The 23861-nt window shown below is 34.1% G+C and overlaps 1 protein-coding gene across 1 annotated transcript; it reads right to left on the reverse strand.

Moving 5' to 3' along the window:
• Positions 1-7945: 7945 nt before the first annotated feature.
• STATH (statherin) lies at positions 7946-17746 on the reverse strand. Its single transcript, XM_032458766.1, has 6 exons — positions 17203-17746; positions 13340-13403; positions 12259-12279; positions 12155-12181; positions 10900-11018; positions 7946-8267 (listed from the first exon to the last, which is right to left on the reverse strand). The coding sequence occupies exons 1-5, from the start codon at positions 17316-17318 to the stop codon at positions 10917-10919; spliced, it is 330 nt and encodes a 109-aa protein (XP_032314657.1). The 5' UTR covers positions 17319-17746; the 3' UTR covers positions 7946-8267; positions 10900-10916.
• Between the last annotated feature and the right edge of the window lie 6115 nt (positions 17747-23861).

Here is a 23861-nt window from a genome sequence, read left to right on the forward strand (position 1 = left end):
TTAAAGATTATTATTATAAAGCTAATAGTGAAAATAGATGTTTCTCCATTTCAAAAGAGCAAGAGTTTCTTAAATTCAAATATTTGCTTTTCTGATAGGTTCATTAAACTGTTTTTTTTTTTCTTCTTTTCTATTATATCCCTCCTTCTTTTCCATGCCATATGAGGTGGTAAATGATGGTTTCATAACTCATTTGTAGTTTTAAACTCAGAATAGAGCACATGTTAGTATTTAGAGTATTGCCACTAATCATGTATGACTTTCTCAGTAACTGAATACAAGAAAGTTCCTCTAAGTTTACCAGAAGAGGAAGAGAGATCCAGGGAAGTCATGTGAAGAGTATAAAGACACAGTTGGACTCAAGTCAGGAAATACTGGCTTTTATTCCAGTGATTTTTATATTCAAGAGTAGTCTGTCACCCCACTTCTTTACTGAGTAATCTTTTTCAATTTTGATTTTTGAGCCAAATACATCTTGGTGTGTGTGAATGAAAATATATTTGGTCAACTTCAGGAAATTTTGTAGTCTAACTTGAGGAAAATATTTATGTGAAAAGTATTAATAGACAACATGTAGATGAATATAAATGTAGTTTAAAACACAAATATATTAGATAATGTTAATTAATAAGAATTGGACCTCATCAGTGTAGTTAATAAGAATTTATTATCTAGATTTTCTTATGTGCTTATAGACATGGAAATTACCAGAATTAGAATAAAGGTAGTGTATACAAACTCAATTTTATCTAAAATAAAATTAAGTAGATATGATAAAGTAGTAATAATTCATTCTTTGTCAAATGTGATCATTCTATGTGCTAAAGCATTGTGACACTAGTGATATAAAGAAAATTTAGATTATATTCCCTTATTTCAAGTGTTTTTATAATAAACTTATATGAGATAAGTTGACCAAAATGTGATGGGAATATATTCAAAAGTCAAAATGTTATGAGAATATCAAAAAGGTAACTTCTTAATGATGGAAATTAAAATGTAAAAAGAAGGCAAAATTTAATACGGGAATAAAATAGAAAAGTTCATGTATATCTTAAAAACAATAAATAATCTTTCCAAAAGATCATTTTGTTAGCAAAGAAATAACATACACATAAATTCTGAATTTATCTTAAGGTTAAAAATATAATCAATTATGGCAAAGTACATATTAGACTTCCAGGTAATAAATAAGGTTTTAGGTACTCAGACAGTAAGCTAGTAATTCTCATTCTCCATTGGAGATTGTCCTTTTTCTTTGTTTTTTTTTAAGATATTTATTTATTTATTCATTCATTTATTTTGAGGGGTGGTTAATGGAGGTACTGGGGATTGAACCTAGGACCTCTTGCATGCTAAGCACATAACTCTACCATTAGCTACACTCTCACCCCTGTCCTTTTGCTTTGGATCATAAAGAAATACATATGCATGTTTGATTGTGGCAGCTAGATAATTCAAATATAGTATTTTGGCATTTGATTTCTAAATATTGTATTCACGTAGGCTCCCTCTAAATAACTATTGGAATAAGTCTGCCTTTTAAAATAAACATGGCTAAGTCATGTGCAAGGTTTATTTTCAACAGGTTTTATTATGTTCTTTTCCTTTACAGTTTTTCTTCTTCCCTCCCTTCGTACCTCCTTCCCTCCCTCCCTCCCTTCCTCCCTTTCTTCCTTCTTGTATTCTTTCCTTATTCTTTGAAACAACAGGTGTTAAGCACTTTTATAGGCACTAGGTCACATTACTGAGTAGATTAAAAGCAATATGTGGATAAAGTAAATATAAGGAATCGTGAATAAAAATTCAAGTGATCCTACTTTAATGTAAATGAAGATGTAAACCACTCTGAAATTTAACATATCTTATATTTTAGGTTAGAACACTAAATTAAATTGTTATATATTAAATGAGATATATTTAAAATTATATTTGACAAGATAGGAAGTTGTGGAATATGTGTGATATGCAAAATAACAACTGCTAACTCCAAGCTCAGAAATGGCTTTCTTATTTTATCTATAATCTTATATTCCATGACACACTGATGACTTTATAAATCTAATAGACTGGAGTTTATATTGCTATCTTTAAATAAAGGAAGAATAATACATTTTCTTCCAAGACCAACTGTCATGCCCTTGAAAACGTCAAGGTGTTTCATTAACAGCACAGCACAACAAAACAATATTGACATCTCACGAGTGTGCTGCCATGAGGATACAACCCTAGCCAAGTTTTATAACGCCCTTTCCTGTTTTATGGTTTTTTAATCTCCTCCAGTGACCGGATGATCTTTAGCTATCAATTCATACTATTGAGAGAAACCCAAAGCTGGAGAGTCCTTGACAGATTCTTGAAGTACATTGTCTAAGTCCCCAAACAGCTGAGCTGTATGTTATATTACTATGTTATTCTACTGTAATATAGAGATATGAGACGAAAAAATAGAAACATTCTTTAAGTGCAACTGGATGTAAGATATTTGTTTGCATCCAGGGGATTAAAAAGATATTGAAATTGCCCTAAGTTACTTTCATATTAATCTGGGAGACAAACAACTATACAGACTGCCTAGGAGCGTTTTGAAGGCATTAGGGAATCCTTGGACATAGGAGGTAATTAACAAGGGTAAGATGATACAGGAAAAGTGCAGTCCGATAATAAGTAAGCCGAGTTCAGAAACTTAGAACATTAATGTCACGCATGGGAGAAAGAAGAGGAGTCCATGAAAATACCAGGAAGAAATAACCAAATGAAGACACTTATAAGGAAAATGTCAGGAAAAAACAAAACATAATAAATAGAACTAAGTAAAATGGAGACCTTCAGAGGCAACTTGCTTAATTTTCAGCTGCCATTTTCTCACTTGCAAGATGATAGAGTAATAGTTTTGAGAAAAAAATTGTGAAAAATGCATACAGTAGAGTTGGTCAGTACATTTTAGGATTTATAATTGTCATTCTTACTTTTCTCACCATTATTATCATTAGGAAAATAGTTTGGATAAGGAACAAAAGGACTGAGAAGTTCACTTTAAAATAAAGAAGAATCAGGAAATCTTTTCAGATTAAGGAAAAGTTAATGTTCATATTTAGGGTCTGACTGGGTGGTTGATGTTCTAAAGTTCTCAGTATTTTACACAAAGAGGGTCAGTGAGGAAAAAAAAGGTAGAATAAAGCTAATGTAGACATGAATTGACATAGCTGTTTCTGTAGATTAGCTTTATTTCCACTTTAAAAACTTAATGTCTGAGATGCACATCCTTCTAACAAAAGGAAAACCTGTAATTTTGTTAACTCTACCTATTTTCTCATACATGGAGATAAAGGTCAAAATAAAATTGTAGTCATTATTTTGACTATGTTTTCTTTTTTTCTTTTTTTTTTGGTGGGGGAGGTAATTACATTGACTTATTTATTCTTAGAGGGGGTTCTGGGGGTTGAACCCAGGACCTCATGTATGCTAAGCATGCGCTCTACCACTTGAACTATACCCTCCCGCCTTGACTATGTTTCCTTGAAATTAATATTTACATTTTACTATTTCATTTTCTCTCAGCTGTTTACAACCATAAAATAGATATGATTCCTGTCAAAATCCAATGACTTACATGGTTTGAGTTGATAAATTTGTCCTCAACAAAATAGGTGCCTGGAGGTCGGAACTTTATGTCTTACTTAGCAAGTTGAACCCTACTATGTGGAATTTAGTTCCCTGAATTTGGGTTGTGGAAGACTCACATACTTCAAGTGAAGTTATGCGGTGATATGTTTACATGTGACATAAAAATAAATCTTTTCACTGCTTCTCTAGAAAATTCATTTACTTTATTTCTTTTAGGCTGGATAATTTTATGTAGTCAGAACAAAACATTATTGTTAATTTTGTTTTGGTTATTATGTTAGACTCAATAATGCTATTTGCATATTGGTTTGAGCTCCAAATTAAACTTGGATTTGATTTTTCTATCATTTGTTTTAAGGAAACATTTCTAGAGTGTATTAAGAAAGCCCCACTGGAAACTGTCTCCTTTAGTACCTTTGTGGCCTTTCTGGGTAATATAGAAAAGAATGTATGTTTGAAGGAGACAGCTAGATAATTAAAATCAATAATTTTAAGAAGAAATTCTAAATGTTGTGGTTACATAGGCTCTTCTCCAAAATACACTAATCTCTAATATACTCTTCTGAACAATTGGGATCCTTTTTAAAGAAAAATGCTCCTGTACTAGTCACTTTTGAAATGGATTTCAGTATGTTTGACTATATTCCTTTTTTCCATTTCTTTTTCCTTCCTTCCATCTTTCTTTCCTTTCTTGCTTTATTCACTATCACCCAAACAGTAGTTATTAAGACTATTTAAGACAATGGGAATATATAAGTTATGTGACCCTTTGGAGAGAAAATGATAAAAGCAAAAAGCCTATAAGTTATTATAAATTTAAGTTTCAAAGTAACATCTGTCATTTAAATGGAGAAGTTTAAAAATTAATTTTCAATATAACTAGACCCATATTTTAGCTTGGGAAATTAAAATATAGACATTATTTTTCCTTCTTTTTTATTCAACACTCTAGGAAATGTGCAGAATATGCTTGACAGTCAGGAACGAAAAGAACAGACAATAAACCCAGAAGTGGCATTTTTATATATCTACAATTCAACTCCACAACTCCACAAACAAGTGATGGTTTTAGAAGACTGATGGACAAGAACATGTCCCACTATTTTGTAATAAAGGGGGGAAAAAGCACTTTTATCTCCATGACCCCATTCCATGTCCTTGAAAATGAAATGGTGTTTCATTTGAAAGACAAATACTCATCAATGTGCTTATGTGATTTTGCAAGGATGGTACCAAGGTTCTCTACTTCCTTTTTCTGTTTTAAGTGTTTTTAAGGACTCCAGTTAGTGGGGGGAGAAAATCTCTCACTGCAAACATATACAAATGAGGAAAATTAGAGTCTGGAGAGTTTCAGGAGAGAGTACAAATCCTAGAAGCTTATTTAGTTATCTGCAAAAGCAGCTACATAAATAATATTTTTCTGTTTCATCTTATTATAATAAAAAATATAGATCTGACAGATTTGGAACAAGATGTGGTTTCACATGGATGCATTCTGTGAACAAGTGATTCAAGTGAAAAGGTGATTGTGGTGCTTATATTTTAATTTGAGAAATATAAAAATAAACAGAGATGTTCAGAAGATAATTGGGTATGCCAGTCTAAATTGAGGGGCAGAAATTCAGAATCACATCTAAATATTTCAACATCATCAGACCATAGGTGAGAATTAAAATTCTCAAAGTGGCAAGATGATAGGGGAAGAGGTATATAGAAGAAAAAGAGGCTGCGGAGGGACCCTAGAGGATATCAGTGTTACATCTGAGCAAAAGAAATCAATGAAAAAAGAAAGAGAAGTAGTCCTAGGAAGAGAGATACAAGGAGAGTGCTGAGCAGTGAGACTTCATCCCTAGGACCAAATGCAGTCGTGCCCTTGGGGACAAGGTACAATTGCATCTACTGCATTGTTGTTAATAATTTTAAGAGTTTTGAAAATTGCACCTCTTGGGGAGTGATGGAAATGTTAGCTATCTTGATTGTGGTAGTGGTTTCATTGGTGCCTACATCTAACAAAATTCATCAAACTGTACAGCTGACATAAGTGTAGATTACTATACAGGAACCATACCATAATAAAGGTGTTAAAAAGTAATGATTGTGAGAGTTAGCTGAGACAGTGCGTATTAATCACAAGGCACATGATGGGTGCTCAGTAAATTCTAGCTGTAAAATCATTATTACTACTTTCATCATAATCATTCTCATGAGAAAAGAATAGCTTTGGAAGGGAGTGAAAAGAAAGAGAAAGCGATGTTGGCTTTGGACTAGAAGATCAGCACATTTTTGGGACTGGAAGGTGAAGGTCCACGTTCAAATTTAGATCAACTTATAGAAAGATTAGACTGGGAGGTTGATGCTTATGGTTGATAAATTTGATGTCTTCTTTGGTGAAGAAAGGGCGATTATTTTCTGCTAATGAGTGAAGGAGAGAAAATTCAAGCCCTGTGGAGAATAATGGAACGACTAATGGTTTTTGAAGACCAAAAAAGGAAATATAGCTACCTTCTAACAACAAGAAAATATTCGGTAAGGAGTTTTGAGTGTTCAGTAAATTAAAAGATACATAAATATACAGGGGTCAGTTATATGGTTGGGAGATATTTTTTTCCTTTAGAATTTAGCTGCCTGGGTAAAATGGCAGTGGGAGTGAATTTTAAGGATTTCCAGTGTTGGGGTTTTTCCAGGCAGGATGGTTAAAGGCAGAAAGGCAGTGTGAACTATGAAGAGAATAGTTAAAACGATCAATGATGGAGTCCAGGTAAGTAGGAAAGGAAGGCAGGCAAGTGGAAATAAATAGAATGGATTGCTGTGGTGGGAGAGGCTTGACTGATTGGAAGAGTCTTTGAAGTGAAATCAGAAGTCCCCAGCTTTTACTCATTTTACCCTTCTGAAATACTTATGTCACATAATGCCTCTCAGGTGGTCTCCCACCTCAAACCAATTGCATAACACAGACTGCCATGTCGTAGTAGTCTTCACTGCTTCCTGATGCACTTTCTTTGAATTCCTCACATCCCTAGGTTTTCTAAAGACAGTGCTTAGCTTTTTCATGCGTTCCTGTTCCTCTACGCTTGCACCCACCTCAGTGAATTTGCTTTACTGTTTGCTGAAAGAAGCCATCAAAAAGATGTGACAGTCAGTTGACCCACAAGGGAGGTAGGGAGGCTCTTTGCCCCCTCCCCTGGGCATTCTGCTTGCCTTCCATGATGCCCAGAAACCGCTCCAAGGATACAGCCTTGAAACAGAAATGTGCTGTTGAGGCTATTTGAATCCGGCTAAGTCCTACTCTGTACACCACTGAATCCAGTTAATGCCTCTATATAAACTTTTAAGATTCGGGTGTGTGGTGTGGAAATCCACTGGTCTTGCAGCCACCTAAGACAAGCCTTGCAAGTAAGTTCCCTTGCTTATTAAACCTGGAGAGGTCTGCCTCTTTGTTTGGTCTGTCCTTGCCCTCCGTGTAAGGGGGTTACGTTCATATTACACTCAGTAAGCTCTCTATGAGGTTGCAAAACAGCACTGTCTTCTACTGGAACTGTGTTTCTCCAGCTCATTCTCACATTATTTTCATTTCACTGGTCAAACTTCCACTTGTCGGAATGGCCTTTCTGACCGCCCTATCTAAGTTACTCCTCTGCTGCTCTGCCTTGTTCTTTAGTGCAAGTATCTCTGCTTGGCATACCATGTATCGCTGCTGCTTTTTTTTTAAATTGAAGTAGAGCTGATTTACGATATTGTGTTCATTTCTGGTGTACAGTACAGCCTAGTGATTCATTACCATGTCAGTGCTGCTTTTCTCGTTTGTCTTCCTCCAGTGATGGGAATGTAAATATCATTAAAGCCGGGGCCTTGTTTTATTTTCTGCTGTTCAGTAACATCTAGGAAAAATGTTTAGCGTATCATTGGTGTTCAGTTTGTTGAAAGAAAGTCTAAACTGCTGATGCAAGGCCTTAGAATGGTTTGCGTTCTCAGGGCCTGAATTGCTTCTTGGGGATACTGTGGGCTGTCATCTGGGCAAGCAGGGGCTATGATTGGAGACCTGAGCATTTTGGTGAAGGTTGTTTGTGGTAACAGATGGGAGCAGGAACGAAGCAGAGAGATGTTAGGGTGAGGACTGAACAGTACTGAGAGCACAGCTTATTGTATTCGTAGCATTCAACTACAGTGTGTATAATAGGCATACTTGAAATGAAGGGCCCTAAGTGTATAAAAGTGATTTCATTGTACCCTAGAGCCATCAGACAGAGCTATGCTCTGTCCACAGAACTGTGAAAACATAAGATTCTGGTTTGTAGCCACCACTTTTGGGCTTTGTTAAGGTAGCCCTAGAAAGCTAATACAACAGGATAACCAGTATATGCTTGATGGATCAATTTATTATGCGTGGCAAGTTTTTTTTTTTTTTCGAAATATTTTAACAAAGAAAAGAAAATAGAAAACAATCAAGTACTTCAGAGGACAAAATTACTACCATCTAGAAAAATCTTGATAATTCACAATTTTGTGTTGTTCATGGAAAAGTAGTGATTGCATTTTCTTTTTCATTTTTGTTCTTGTTGTTATTTAGAAAGATGGGATTTGGACACAGCAGGAGAGTAGCAAGATTCATCATGAGTACAAAGCAAATAGCCTCATCAAGCCTGCAGGAAAAGAAAATACGCTTTTTATTAAATCTGAACTACAGACGAAGTCCTTGCTAGTACCGATATGCTTTTTGTTTTTGAGTGACATCCAGACGTACTTCTTTCTCTCTGACCAAGTGTTCACAATGGCCCATTTGTAACTCCCAGCTCTGTCTCCTTCACGTGTTAGTTGGACTTCTCTCTTTCCTGGTGCCCCTATCTCTGCTTGCCCCCAAGCCTGGACAAGGACTAAAATGTGGAACATGCCTCCTTAGTGGCTTATTCTGAGAATCAAGTGACCTCATGGGACACTTCTTCAGTCAGATCCTTCAGGCCATTGCCTTACGTTTGCCCAAATTCCCCCAAAAGTTTCTGCTAATCTTGATTTACCTCTCTTTATCTAACAAATAAAGCCTGTTTCTGTTTGCTTTCGAGACCCTTGCAGATTTCTGAGATTTGAGCATTCTTCCCCTTACAGTGTTCTCCATTCTGAATGAAATCTCTCCTTACCGAAGTTTGCTTTTGTTTTTATTTGAATTGTCACAGATCCTTTACCAAAAACTGTGCTTATTTAAAATTCTACATATAAAAATGCTTTATTAAATTATTCTAAAATATTGATATAACCAGTCTCTATACTAATTTGGTGCTATATCTACCACTGTTTCTTAAATCAGACTATTACTGCTCATGCAAAATTATTTTGATAGTTTCCAAATGAACTTTCTATTGTTTGTCTGTACTCCCTCGCACTCCACCTGGCTTACTCCTCCTTTTATGAAATGCCTAAATAAGGCATCCAATCATGTCACTCCTTTGTCAAAAGATATTCTGGCTGATGATTGCTTGTTTTTACATCCATCTTTAAAATAGATGATAAAACTAGAAGATAAGTTTCAAGTGCTGAGACTGACTTGATGGTATTTATATCTACAGTGGCTATCACACTGCATGCTTATGAGTGGTGACGAAATAACTGTTGAATGAATGAATACGAGTTTCCTAAAATAACGATGCAAGAGACTGTATTTAAATCCAATTATTTCATTGCAATCTTTAAAAGAGCTCCTTTATTTCCATGTCTTCAACTCTCCTAGTTGAACTAATTATATATGAGGCCAATATTACTTTTCTAGGTAGTTCAGGGATGTGAGAAATAGTGAGTGAATATTGAAAAATTCAGGAGATAATTTCTATCATCTTTTTTTTTTCTCCACTTGTCACTTCTCATATGAGTTTCAGTGGTTCAGGTTTGTAGTTCAGTCCACTCGGACTTACACTTTGAATGCTTTTCTCCTTTCAAAATGAACATAGTCAAAATATTTTCTTCAGCTTCCCTTACTTACACCCCACCAAACATATGCATAAAGCAGCATTCCCTGAATTTAAAAAACAAGAATAACAACAAAGAAACAGACAAGCAATAGAAATATTGTCTCTTTTCTGAAAGCCAAATTTGCCTAGCACATTGATTTGCTAAGCCAGTCCTGACAACTTGCATCCATTTCTTTTTATTCTCTTTCCCTGATTGGTTCTTCCATTCAATACATCACCAGATCCATTGATTGCCTTTCCTTAGGGCCCTTTTCTCTCATTTCTTTGAAGTCTTTATCTCACCAACCAATTTGAGTCCCCCTGCCTCACCACTTAAATATGCACACACATTTCACCTATGTTTATCTGTACCAAATAGTGTTTTTAATATATTCTTTCTTGATCAAATATCTCCAGCTATTACCTAATGCCTAGGGAGTGAAGTTCAGACTCTTTGTCCTATTATTAATGGTAACAGGGAATTCAATTTGAATAAATTCTCAACCTCCATTTAAAAATAATTGAAATTCTTTGGAATTATTTCAGCTTTAAGTTGTGGGACAGCATTCTTTTATCTCCAAAAATATTGTTTTACCTAGTAGTGAAGTATCTAATATTGCAGAGAATTTAGAACCTTTAATGTTGTTTTAGATAAATTGACTTTCTAAATGTGAATTGGTTCTATATCCTTATTTCTTGTTGGTATTGTATTAATTGCAGTGGTGTCTATTCTAATTCCTCATCAGAATTCTCAAGGAAAGTTTCTTAAACATTATTGAGTTACGAACCATGTAAGGATCTTCTTAAAATGCAAATCCTGGTTCATGAGGTCTGGCTGTGACTTCAGACTCTAAATTTCTGACAAGTTCCCATGTGATGTTTGTGCAGCTGCTCCAGAGTTTACAATTGGAAGGAAAGCTTAAAAGAATATATCCAGGTGCAATCTTAGCAGCAGGGCAGCCTACAGTCACAATTATATGTGATTCTGTTCAAGGGCTTTTATGTAACAGAACATTTATTAGTCTCATGATTCTATTAAGAAGTTAATTATTATGATAATACCTATTTTGTCCGATGGAAAGTTGTAGTTTAGAACAGATTAAGAACAGCTCAAATAATTGTTAGGCCAGGATACAAGCATTCTAGTCTTGGCACCATACCAGGACAGAAGTATTCTTTTGGAAACATTCAGATAAATAAGTACACTTAGGAGAGCTACACCATGCAACATTTCTTACACTGGAGCTGCTTTTGGTTTGATTGATTGCTTTGTCTTATTTTAACTGTCATCATTGATACTTGTGGAAAAAGTAAAATGTCACTAGACCCAGCTTACCTGTCTAATCAGTCTGGTTACTGATGAGCCCCAGAAGGAAATGGATCTTGAGGTTGTGGATAAATAGGTATTGGCTCATATTGTTGAATGTCTGGATCCTGACATATGGGACTCCCTCTCTGTATTCAAACAAAAGGAAAGAGAACATTGCAGAGAAATTGAGACAATGCCAGTGCAAATATTTCACCATAATTCCCATTGAAAACTTAGGTTGTCATTATTGGTAGGACTTTATACATCATCTACATGATTGTTTTTTCAAAATTTTAGTTAGATTTCTACTGTTTTATAAGAAAAAATGTCTTTAAAAAGGTAAAAGAATAAAGCATTTACATTTTTACTGTTTGTTGACAGTTTTGTTGTTACATAATATATATGGGGGCATTGATTACGGCCAGCCACTGAAAAAAGTTTTAAATATTTTTTTGTAATATTAACTCCAAGCTTTGCCCAACAGTAAGAAGTCCAGGGAGGAGGAATTTACTAGTTCTGGGGTAGGTGGGACTGGTTCTTCTCACTCTTGAATTCTAATAAGCTTACTGTCTCCAAACTGGTACGTTCTTTAACATTCACTTCTGTTAATTCAAGTATCCTTCATCCTTCCTTCTGCATCTTTTTATCTGATGCCATTTTACACTTGATCTTAGCCAAATGGCCGAGAAGTGATATTTGATGCCATTTTAATTCATCTACTTACTATACTAGTGTAAATTTTTGAGAACTTACAACGTGGATATGCCATGTCAAAATAATGTGAGAGATCAGGGATACATTTCATTAAGAAAAATGTGAAATAAATTAAATTTCCTATCTTATTTAACATCGCTAATTTAACTTAATGACTTCATCACCCTTCAGAAGAATAAGTGGGAAACTGATAACAGCAGAAATGTTTTTAGCAACCTTTATGTTCCATTAGGTATATATCATGCCCAAAAGAATTAGAATATCAACCATTCTTTAGGCCAAGGCAATTATTTACCAGACAAAAGTACTTGAGATCTGAGAAAATAATTGGACTCTTCAGGTTGGCATTATGAGTTTCTACCTAAATGCTACTAATATATAACACTACGGGGGCTTTTCCCAGGGTATTTTAAATCAATCAATCAATCAATCAATCAATCAATCAATGTATATTTTAGTCACTCATTATATAAACAGATTTCAGAATTAGGTATGGCCACCTCAGAGAATAAATACTCGGAGAAGAAAATGTGTTGTTACTATTCCATATCATTAGAGAAATACTCACCAGGAAACGTCTCCTATGAAAATGTTCCTGTTAAAATAAAGAACAAATTAAAATTTTAATACATGCTTAATTTTCAACTTCTTCAGTGAATGAATGTGTCTTACCTCTTCAGACGTATCAGCTCCCTTGGGAAAAGAAAAGAAGAAAATAGTTAACATCTTAATTTTATAACTCAAGTTTAAGTGTAAAAAAACCTCTTAGTTGTCACAATTGTGAGCAAGAGAAAATGGAAGTAAAGTCTTAGGTTAACTGATACAGTAGGTTTTTTTTTTTATTGTTTAATGAAATCTTTAAAATGAGTGAATAATAGATTTTTATTGTAATTAATTTGCTATTTTCAAACATCTCCTCTGGTTTAAATTTCTTTAGTGTGTGAAAGGGAAGAAAACCCATCTCTGTGAGTAGGAGAGTGAAAACAAAAAGGTAAACTTTGGATTTGCTTAGGACAAATGTATTTTATTAGGATACGTTTGAGTAGCTCAAAGTTACTTACACTCAAATCTTACTGAGCTGATAGAGCCAGGTATTACATTTTTCTCTGTTCTTTTTAAATTTGTATTTTTCCATTTCTATCATTTCATGATAAATAATGTGATGGATTGTGATATCATAACCAAGTTGTTTTTTAAACATCCGCTAGTATTTCTCTATTACTAAGCACAAAGAATACCAAAGTAAAAGGGACCATTAATTTTAACAGAAAAAGAAACAAGGTTATGGAGAAAGGGAGGAGGAGGAAAGGAAGGAGGAGGGAAGCAATTCAGAGAAGTCAAGTTTTACCTAATGACACACAGTAGTAAATGACAAGACCAGCTTGGAACACCTGGTAGGTGTAGAGCTTTTAGTATTTAAGTGTCTTTTATCAGCCTCCCAGCCTCACATCTTTATGGGGCTCTTACGAATTTTATTTTTACATTATGCCAGTTACACTTCATGAGGTCTGAGCGCGTTTAGTATGTTTAGGGTGTGTTTGAGTATGTGCATGTGGGTGCACATACTCAAAATACATTTTAAGTCATTAATGACCTATGTAGCTTAGTGCAAGAAAAATGTTCATATAAAAACATTAAAATCTATCAAGGCATGTTCAAATAAATGCAAATCTTGGCCAGAGGACAAGAAATATGAGAGATACTTTAGACAATTACTGATAGCATATTGTTCAAAATTGCCCGACATACTTACAATCATGGCTAACATGAGAGCCATAATAAAGGCAAAGAGAAGGATCTTCATATTGGGCAGAGTCCTGTAGAAAGCATATGCGAAAAATCAGTAGCACATTCACTGCTGCCTTTACAAACCAAACATTTATTGATCGAACTGTGTTCTGAAGCCTTGTGAAACAGATGAGAAATACAAAGACAATTGAAACACACTGCCTGAAATAGTGGAAATTAGAGACTAGTAGGGACCTTAATAAGTAAAGGCAAATGTTGTGATATCGAAACACCACATTTCTACAAACATTAATAAAACAGACATCTGAAACAGGCCAAGCGAATGGCGGTGTTAAAAAAAGAAAAAGGCAAAATTTGCATTACAGTATATAGGGTAAGTAAAGAGTTGTTGGGAGCTCGTAAACAAACAAACAAAAAAATGCGGTACCATGAAAGTGAAAAAGTTCAGCTTGTAAGAAGGGCAAAAATGGAGACAGACTGACCACTTAGATTGTCGTGAAGTCATAGAGGCTTGAAATAATGACATTAGTGATCATAATTAAAGCAAAGTTTAAAGAGATGTTTAGAAGGTAGAATGACAAGGACTGAGTTTATAATAGAGTTAGTGAAGGTGAGCTAGTTTTCTGGCTTGAGAATTATGTGGATGGTGTAACCTGGTAATAGAAATTTAATAATAGTGGGTAGGAGAAAAATCAAGTTGAAAATAATTTTCAGGAAAAATATTTGTAGTTTTTTGTTTTGAAATTGAATTGGTAAAATGATATAATCTTCCAAATATTCTTATTCAAGAAATTAACTGAATGTAGGACTCTTTGATTTGTACTTATAATTCTATACATGCAAGTAAACCCAGTTCTCCTGTTGTTGAAAAAGACTTAAAGCAGATTACATCTGAATTATAAACATCCAAATAAAAATATTTCCACAAATACATCATACACAAAGATAAACTGAAAGTGGCTTAAAGACTTAAACATAAGATAGGACACCTTAAATCTCCTAGAATAGAACCTAGGCAAAATATTCTCTGTCATAAATCGTAGCAATATTTTCCCAAGTAAGTCTACCAAGACAATAGATAGAAATAAGTGCAAAAATAAATAAATGGGACTTAATTAAACTAATAAGGTTTTGCACAACAAAGGAAATCTACAGCAAAAAGAAAAGACAACCCTTGGACTCAAAGAAAATATTTGCAAACGATTCAACTGACAAAGGCTTAATTTCCAGAATATACAAAGAGCTCATGCAACTCAATAACAGCAGCAACAACAACAAAAATTAACCCAATCAAAAATGGGCAGAAGACCTAAACAGACATTTTTTCAAAGAAGAAGTACCAATGGCCAATGGGCACATGAAAAGATGCTCAATATTGCCAACTACCAGAGAAATGCAAATCACAACTACAAAGAAGTTATCACTTCATACTAATCAGAAACAGAGAAATAAATGTTAAGAAAATAAAAAGGCTACTAGCATACCCTTCCAACAGAACATATCTCCTCCATTTTACACATCAGTTACTTTGTACAACAATCACTGTCAATTCAGAGGCATTAAGATCCTGTATCCTTCAGATTTGACATGGGGTGATCATTTCTTTAAATTATTTCTGTATTACTAATTATCAATTATCAATAAATAATATGAACCTAATAAATATTCTTCAGATTATTCTACCAAGCAAAATATTAGTAGAAGACATCATATTAGGCATAATACCTTTCACCCAAGATGAGACTCACGCGTCAGAGAAGCTGAAATTCTGAAGTCCTAAGAGAGGATGTGCTTCCCTAGAGGACTGAAGTATTTAAATACACTGAAATCCTCCACTTGTCTTTCTCAATCATGTTAATTATGAGATCATATTATAAAACTGCAAATAATGCCCAAATCCTATCCCCAGAGACACTAAGAGTGAAATTAATTAAGTGAAATTAAGAGTGATTTACAATAGAATATTGTGAAGTAGAGTGATAAGAAAGCACACAGAAATGTCAAATGTTAATCCCAGTGTCAATCTAGGAAACGTGATTTTGACAAAGACAAATATGGTAGAGTAAATCACATTAGAATTGAAGTGGCAGAAATGTTTCTTGAGAACACCATTTACTTTAGTTCAAGAAATATATGTTCAAAATGGAACAAATCTATGCCAAAAATATATCATCCAATGAAAATTTTACCTTTGTCTAGTATGGTGACACCTGTCAATTAAATTGGAGTCATCATTTATTTCAAATATGTTTCCTACAAACTATTACATTTTACATTTGTTCTATTGACTTTAGGATATTTTCTTAAAGTATATTCAAGCACTTGGAAAAATTTGGTAATCTTTTGGGTATTGCATGATAAAATAATTCTTATTCTTAAATTAAGTAACCATAAAATCTCAGTAGTATATATTTCACATAGGGACTAGATGCGTAATAGTTGGAATTTAATTTCCTTCCTTTGAGTCTTACACGTTTCTCAGTGGAAGTCATGAGTTGATGTAATTATAAGAGATAGAAGAAACTAAACTGGTTTCACAAAGTCCCTAGACAAATTTACAAAAAAATTTATTTCTTTGCTACTTATTGGCTAATTTAATGTATTCAGAACCAAAAATCAGCAAATCATGTAAAATTTAAATAAATCATACATCTTTATTCATCGTTACTCAAAATGTGTTACATGAGACCATTGGAATCAGCATCGCCTGAGAACTTGTTGGAAATGCAAATTCATTAACCTCCTTTCCAGACACATTGAATCAGACTCCTGGACATGCACTAGGAATCTCATTGTAACAATATCTCCAGGTGATTCTTTTAGCAACATAAAGTTTAAGAAGCCACATAGATACTCAAAAAAGGTATTACTTGTTTATAGGTATCACCCTATAATTAGAACTTACAATTTTGTATCAGGTGTTTTAAGGACATATTTATTAGGTGAATATTTTATGTTGCATATGAACAACCTCCTTACAAATTATTCTTGTTCTCTGGATAGTATACAAAACATACATGATTTATTAAAGCAAAAAAAGGAAAGTTAAATTCAATTTCAATTATTTTTTAATGATTTCTATGCCTTGTAGATATACTGTCTGAAATGCAAACCAAATCTAATTTCTAGTATATTCTGAATGGAGAAAAGATACATAGGTTTCAGCAAGCCCTGAAACTAGTCTGTTTTTTAAAAATGAGCCTTGCTTTATTCATTGCATAAATGACAAATGATTTTATTCCTTCTTTCCTATATTCTTTATTTCTCCTGCCTTTTCTCACTGATTTTCTTCACTCACTTTTGTGCTTATTGATTCATTTAAGCAATGGCCCTAGCTACTATTCTAGATGACCTATGATAGTCACAGCCTAGTGAGCAAGAAGAAAACGAATGCTCCAGAGGCCCTACCAAGCAACAAGAGCAACAAACACAATCTGCCAAGTAATAAAAATTGATAGATGTTAACATTAATATTTAAAACCTACAATTAAACTTAACTCACTAATATGTTAGTTTGGGGCACCAAAATGCAGGTATTATTCCATCCATCATTTGCTGCTTCAAGCGGTAGGAAGTGGAGGGATTACGTATGACAGTAAGAAACAGGAATAGTGGACTCTAAACAAAGAGTAGACTTCTTGTGTTACTTGTGGTTTCATCCTATAGGAACAATGGGTCATTTTGGAAGACTGATGAACCAGAACATGTCCTGATATTTTATATTAAGAACACAGATGTCTTGTTCATACTAAACCAAGCCCCATCCTGTTTGAAAATGCCAAGGTCTTTCATTTAGAAGAAAAGCATCAATAAAGAGCTACTGTGTATCACAGATGTGGCATTAAGTTGGTGGCATTAGAAGGCAACCTGTGAATGAGTATTGATGGTGATATTATTGCTGGAAAGTCCCAGTCCCTCTCCTCTTTCATTTCTTCCTCTTCCTCCTGCTTGTCCTTCTTCATTTGTCCTACAATGAAGAGCATGATCTTCAGTCTATGACAAAATTCATGCTTTTATTATTAAATAAAAAACTTTGCATTATATTCCTGTGTGAACTACTAAAAACAAAAAATCACAAATGACAATAAAGAACAACTTATGACTGACTACCTGATAACAATATATCTCCAAGTCATTTGGGATACAAAAATGACGATCTTCTATTCCTGCCCTTCAGGGGGTTTACCTTATATTATGGATTGAATATTGTGTCCCCCCCAAATCACATGTTGAAGTCATACCCCCAATATGAGGTATTAGTAGGTGAGGCCTCTGTGAGGAAATTAGGTAGAATGAGATCATAGGGTAGAGCCCCCTCACCCCCGATGGGATTAGAGGCCTTGTAAGAAGAAGAGACACTGGAGCTTTCTCTCTCTGGACCACGTGAAGAAACAGTAAGTAAGCCAGGCAGGGGGCCTGCACCAGGAAGCCAAGTGTGCTGGCACCCTGCTGTTGGACTTCCCAGTCTCCAGAACTAAGAGAAACAAATGTCTGCTGTTTAAGCAACTCAGTCTGTGTCATTTTATTATGGCAGCCTTAGCTGAGTAAGACATTTTGTAATTTGTAAAATAGAAAGTTTAAAGTGGAAGTGAAGTTAGAAAAGACCACGGAGCAAGTGGAATATGTGATTCTAAATTGGGGAGGAAAAGGTCCAGACCAGAGCTTAAGATTTAGAAGGATTTGTCTATTGATTATAATGTACACTGGAAATTGAAGAGATCATATAGGAATGTGTGTTGAGTCAAGAGAGAAGCAGGCTGAAGAGAGAAGTCGTAGATAACACTGATGTAATGTCTGACAGAAAATACAGAAGTCCTCGGATGTTTCCTAGAAGGGAAAGAAGAACAGAAGAGAGGAGAATTTCCAGCAGTTTGTGAGCTGTGGAAGCCAAGGGGATGAAATTTGAAGAAGGAAGCTTAACTATCATGAACAAATGTTATAATTACCTTAAAGGTTGCTTAATGTCCTTAGACTACAGTTTTCAAATGGAAAAGTTATAATAAGTACTTGGACTGCTTTGATAATATATATAAATCACATTGAAAATAAATTTTCAAATATAAACATTTGGACTGCTTTGAGAATATATATAAATCATATTGTAAGTAGAAAATTTTCAAATATAAATATTATTATTTTATTTTATTATTATGCTCATTAGAAAGAACATCTTAATTAAAATATTTTTCTAAGGCTGCATGAGGAAATGAAAACTGAAGTACAGAGATAAAACAACTTTGTCAAATATGAGAATCACCTGAAACTTTAAGACAAGTGGGAGAAAGTTAGAAATCTGATCAGACATAGATCAATATACAAAAGAGTGAGAGGGGGGAAATGAAGGCAGTGATGTCAAATGGACTCACTTTGTTTTTTTACTAAATAGGTGACTGTTTTCTGGAATTGACTAATGTATAAGATGAGTTAGATGCGTCAGAAAATTAATGTTATTTTTGACAGTTTATTGAAAGGAAAGAGTGAGAGGTGTATGGCCAAATGAAAGAAAAAAAAAACATTTAGAAAGCAGTATTACATTCTACACTTGGAAAATATAAAAGGAACTCTTTTTTTCCTGTACAGTTTAGTATCTTTGGTAGGACATTCCAGAATTGACATTTTAGCAAGCAGTTACTTAAAGTCAGAGATTCAGAGGAGTATTTGAATTAGTGCCAAGGTCTCTCATTTACAAGGGAAAATCAATAAAAGGCTGCTGCTATGTCAAAGATGTGACATTAAATTGTGGCATAAGGATGCAACGTGTAAATGTTATGGTGATATTATTACTGGACTTTCTTTTCCTTCTTTGTTCTTCTTTTTCATGTTTGAAACTGGGTTTTTCAGTCACACCTATACAGAGAAAGAAAATAACAGATTGCCTAAAATGTACATTGCTGTAAAAGCATATACATTCTAGCCTGTTACAGAATAGCTGTTTACAGATTATTTTACTTATTTATAGCTAAATTTATATAAATATATATATAAATATTCATATATATCACTGACTATACTATTAAAGTAACTTAGTGTCTGAGTAGACTATTAAATATTCATTAAATTAGTATCTGAATAAATAGCAATTATCATTCCATTTCTTAATATATTAGACAAAAAAATTTATCATTACACATCCAATGAGAAATAGTTACTCTTTTCACCATATACTGATAGGATGTTATTAATTATTCTAATTAGATCTAGTTTAGTATGCATCCGAAGATGCTGCAACTTCTACAATTAGAATTGGTGGATCTAATTGAAATCCAGATTCACTCAATTTTGTTAGCAAAATAGCTTTAGAGAACTTAAAAGCAACTTTAAAAAAATAATTTTAAAACGATCTCCCTCAAAAAAATAGAATGATGCCATTCTTTCACCACCAGATTGCTTCAAACAGCCTCATAAAGTTCATTGTTTTCTAACCTCCTGCCATTTCTAATTGTCCTCTTGAAATTTCTAATTGTCCAACAATTATTTTTTCCAGCAAAACTTCTGGCCACTTTGTTTTTCAGCTTTCCTTTTTGTGTTAGCAGAAAATGTGACTCATATTCCTCATCTGAAATGAAGCTTCCTGAGGGCCAAGTATGTATCTCATTTTTGTAACTACAGCTTCTCCCTGTTGTATAATGTACATGTTGCACACTTAATGAATGCAACATGAAGAAACAAAAAATACTTCAAGGTGAATATTTCTATTATACAAAGTATAAGTGGAACTATTACTTTTGACATAATAACAATTTTTGAAAAGTGTCCTTTACCTTTAATGTGTTTCACAGAAACAACTGAGTTTGACAAAACTTTTGACTGGTTAAATTATTTTCGTGGTGTTTCTACAGGATGTAGGTATTCCCTGTGCCTTCAGAAGAAATTGACTACAGCTTATTTTTAATGAATGCGTAAAATACATGGTTGCTATAGCACAGTTTTCATTTGAATCAAAATGTTTTCACAATTTAAAATGTCATACCAAAATTTTAAAAATATATAATTAAGTTGTTTGAACATGACTTCCTGATTTTGTATTTTCTGCCTAAATATCTTATTTTATTGTTTCTTGAGTTGTAGGCATAAAGAAATTACCAAGTGGTCAAATGGAATGATGAACTCAAGACATAACAGATTTCGCTTAAAAAGAAAATATATATTTAAATTTTAAATGAATGGTCCTTTCTACATTTAATAAATATTTAAAGTAGTAATATTTAAACCCACACTCTGAAATGCTTAGTTTTCTCTGTTACTTCTACATTCTTAGCTCAGAAGTTCATTACATCTAAGATATATGAAGCCCAGAAAAGTAAAGTATAGAACTGAGACATCTCCAAATATTAACTAGTTTAAAATAAATGGTCAGATTCATGGTTTTATGTTTCTGCTTTGTTATTTCTGTTGTTTGGTTGATGATGAAAAGTTTACGCTTTAATATGTTAACTTACCATTTTGTGTAAGAGTTCTTCTAAGACTTACCACACATATCCTTTCACGTTTAAACAATGAAGAAGAATTAGTGTATGTGGACTTTAACAGCTATTGAGCAAGTGATGTCTCCTAAAGTCATATTTTCTTGTATTTGTCACAGGGACCTTCATTAAGGGCAGGGAAGAATCACGGGACTGGAGATATACTGAGGGGTTCGAGTCAAGAATCTCTCGGTTTATTGCACCCAACTAGAACCCAACATAGGTTAGTCGAAGTAGAGAAAAGGAAGTAAGGGTCCACTCCAAGGAGAAGTGAGGAAGGAGTCATCTCTGTACAAGCCGTGGTCTCTGATCTGGCGATGGCTGTCACAGCTGTGAGGGGGAAGTAACCTTCTGCTCTGATGGGGACTCCAGCAGCATCTCTTGGAACAACTCTCAGCAGCTTGGAGTCTGGTCCTCTGGCAAACAGCTTTCGAATCACCTAGTTAAATATGATGATGTTATCTTTGGGTGTTAAGTATGTGTGATTGTTAATTTTACTTTACACTTTCACATACTTCTAGTTGTCTGTGATGAAGTAATACTGCTAGTAAAATTAGAATGAAAACAATAAGTATCATTAAAAATGGAAAAAAAATCCAAAAAACAAAAACACCAAAATTAACAGGCATGAACCCAAAAAAGGAAAGTATGACTCACAATAGAGAGAGAAGTCAATAAACAGAAATGAGACAAGGTATAGAATTAGTAAACAAATATATTGAAATATTTATTGTAATTATATCTAGATGATAACAGGAGGCATGCATGAGCATGTTTGAAAAATACAAGGTCTGAGATGCAAAGCACATTGACTATAATTAATAGCAGGATTAGAAAAAAAGATGAGGGAACTTGAAAGAGTATGGAAGGAGAAAAGATTAGGAATCTTGAAAATATAGCAATAAAGCTATCCAAAATAACATGGACAAAAAAAGGGGGGGGGGGAAGTAGTGCAAAACAGCAGTACTTCAAGGAAGTGTGGGTCAACATGTGTGTTAATACATGTATAATTGTAGTGAAGGAGTGAACAATGTCCAAATATTAGGAAAACTATAAACCATAGATCAAGAAGCTCAACAAATGATGACTGCAAGAGCGTGAAACAAATTACTATGAACACATTACAGGGACATTGCTTGCAAGCAGCCAACAAGAAAACATTAAAAAGTAGCCAGAGAAAAAAGATATCATATACAGAGTAGCAGAGGTGAATGATGGCTGACTTGCTTTTGCAAAATATATAAGCCAGAAGGGATTGGCAATTTTTTTAAGTACTCAGAAAAAAATATCTGTCAAAAAATACCATAATCTGTGAAAACATCCTTCTACCATGAAGATATAATATTTTTTTCAGATTCACAAAGCTGAATGAATTAATAACTAGCTGACTTACCTTACCAGAAATACTTAAAGGAATTTCACTGGCAGAAGTCAAGTGATACCATGTAGAAATTTGTATCTACTCAAAGGAAGCACAAGGAAAATGGTAAATAGAGAGATGCAGATGAAACACCTCAATTACCTGTGTTTTAAAACTCTTCAAAATTATAAAACAATTAAAAAATATAATTACAATGTATGGTGTGGATTTTAATGTATGTACATAAAATACATGATAACAACACCACAAAGGGCAGTGAGATAGGAGGGTACTGTTTTAAGATTCCCTATCATAATGGCTTATATTTAAAGACAGATGACAAGTGTTGTTGAGGAAGAGGAGAAAAGGGAGCCCTTATGCACTGTGGGAATGTAAATCGGTGCATTTCCTAAGAAAAAACATTATGGAGGCATCTCAAAAGACTAAAACTAGAGCTACGATCTAATCCCACCCTCCCATATCTGGATACTTATCTGAAGGAACTGGAACCAGGATCTCACGGTGACCCTTGTACTCTCATGTTCACTGCAGCATTATTTACAATAGCCAAGATGTGGGAACAACTTAAACACACACCAACAGATGGATGGAGAGGGAAAATGCGGTATATGTGCATGGCAGAATACAACATGCAGCTTTAAAAAAGGAAGAAATCTGCCCTTTAGGACAACATGGACAGATCTGAAAATTTTTATTCTAAGAGAAATAAACCAGACACAGAAAGGCAAATATTGTATGGTACCCCTTATGTGTAGAATCTACACTTGTCAAACACACAGAAGCACAGAATAAAACTGGAGCCAGGGACGGGAGTGAGTGGCACATAAGAAAGTGTTGGTCAGATGGTACAAGGTTTCAGTCATGTAAAATAAGTAAGTCCTGAGACCTGCCCTACAGCACGGTGCCTAGCAAGCAATCCTGTATTTTATCCTTAAGATATGCAAAGGAGGACCTCATGTTAAGTGTTCTTACCACATACAAACACATAATGATGATGATGATGATGATGATGATGATGATGATGATAATGATAATAATAATAATAATAATAATAATAATAATAATAATAATAATAATAGAAGAACGAGAGGAAAGAGAAGGAGAAAGGGTGTGGGCAGAAATATTCTGAGGTTATGGGTATGTTTATGGAGTTGATGGTGGTGACGGTTTCATGGGTATGAAACCCCAAACTCATCCCCAAACTCTTACCTCAGTAAAGTAGTTTGAAAAAATTAAAAAATACATTTGTGTTGTTTTAAGCCACTAGGTTTCCTGTAATTTGTTACAGCAGCAATAGGAAGCTAATCTAGACAGCATGGGAGTATCACAAGTAGCATGGGCTTTGGAATCTAATGGACGTGAATTTTGATTTTCTTCTCTAACATTCACTAATTGTGTGATTTAGGACAAGTGACTTAATTCTGGTCAATGCTGGATTTTTCATCTGGATGTAATAACTTCTGATTCAACAGGATAATGTAAAGACCTAATAAAATTACTTGTGGGGAAGAACTTAGCCCTCAAGCCTAGACAGTGGTTACCATTCTTGCTGCCATTTTTAGATACTTGTTCTACGTCAGGCATTGCATAGGTGTCTTGTTTTTGTTATTTCCTGAATTCTTCCAGAGACTCCTTTAGGATGTCGGTACACAAGAAGATAGAGTTCAGACAGGCTAAGTTAA

The sequence above is a fragment of the Camelus ferus genome, chromosome 2, assembly GCF_009834535.1.
Source record: "Camelus ferus isolate YT-003-E chromosome 2, BCGSAC_Cfer_1.0, whole genome shotgun sequence".
Classification (NCBI taxonomy): Eukaryota; Metazoa; Chordata; class Mammalia; order Artiodactyla; family Camelidae; genus Camelus; species Camelus ferus.

Bases quoted from the DNA above. Each gene is read 5' to 3' on its own strand.
- STATH (XM_032458766.1), bottom strand. From the start codon at position 17,318: ATGCTCTTCATTGTAGGACAAATGAAGAAGGACAAGCAGGAGGAAGAG. The intron at 13,404-17,202 runs GTTGCCTTCTAA...TGCTTTCTACAG, and splicing joins CCATCAATACTCATTCACAG to GACTCTGCCCAATATGAAGA. The intron at 12,280-13,339 runs GTAAGTATGTCG...TCTTTTCCCAAG, and splicing joins CTCTCATGTTAGCCATGATT to GGAGCTGATACGTCTGAAGA.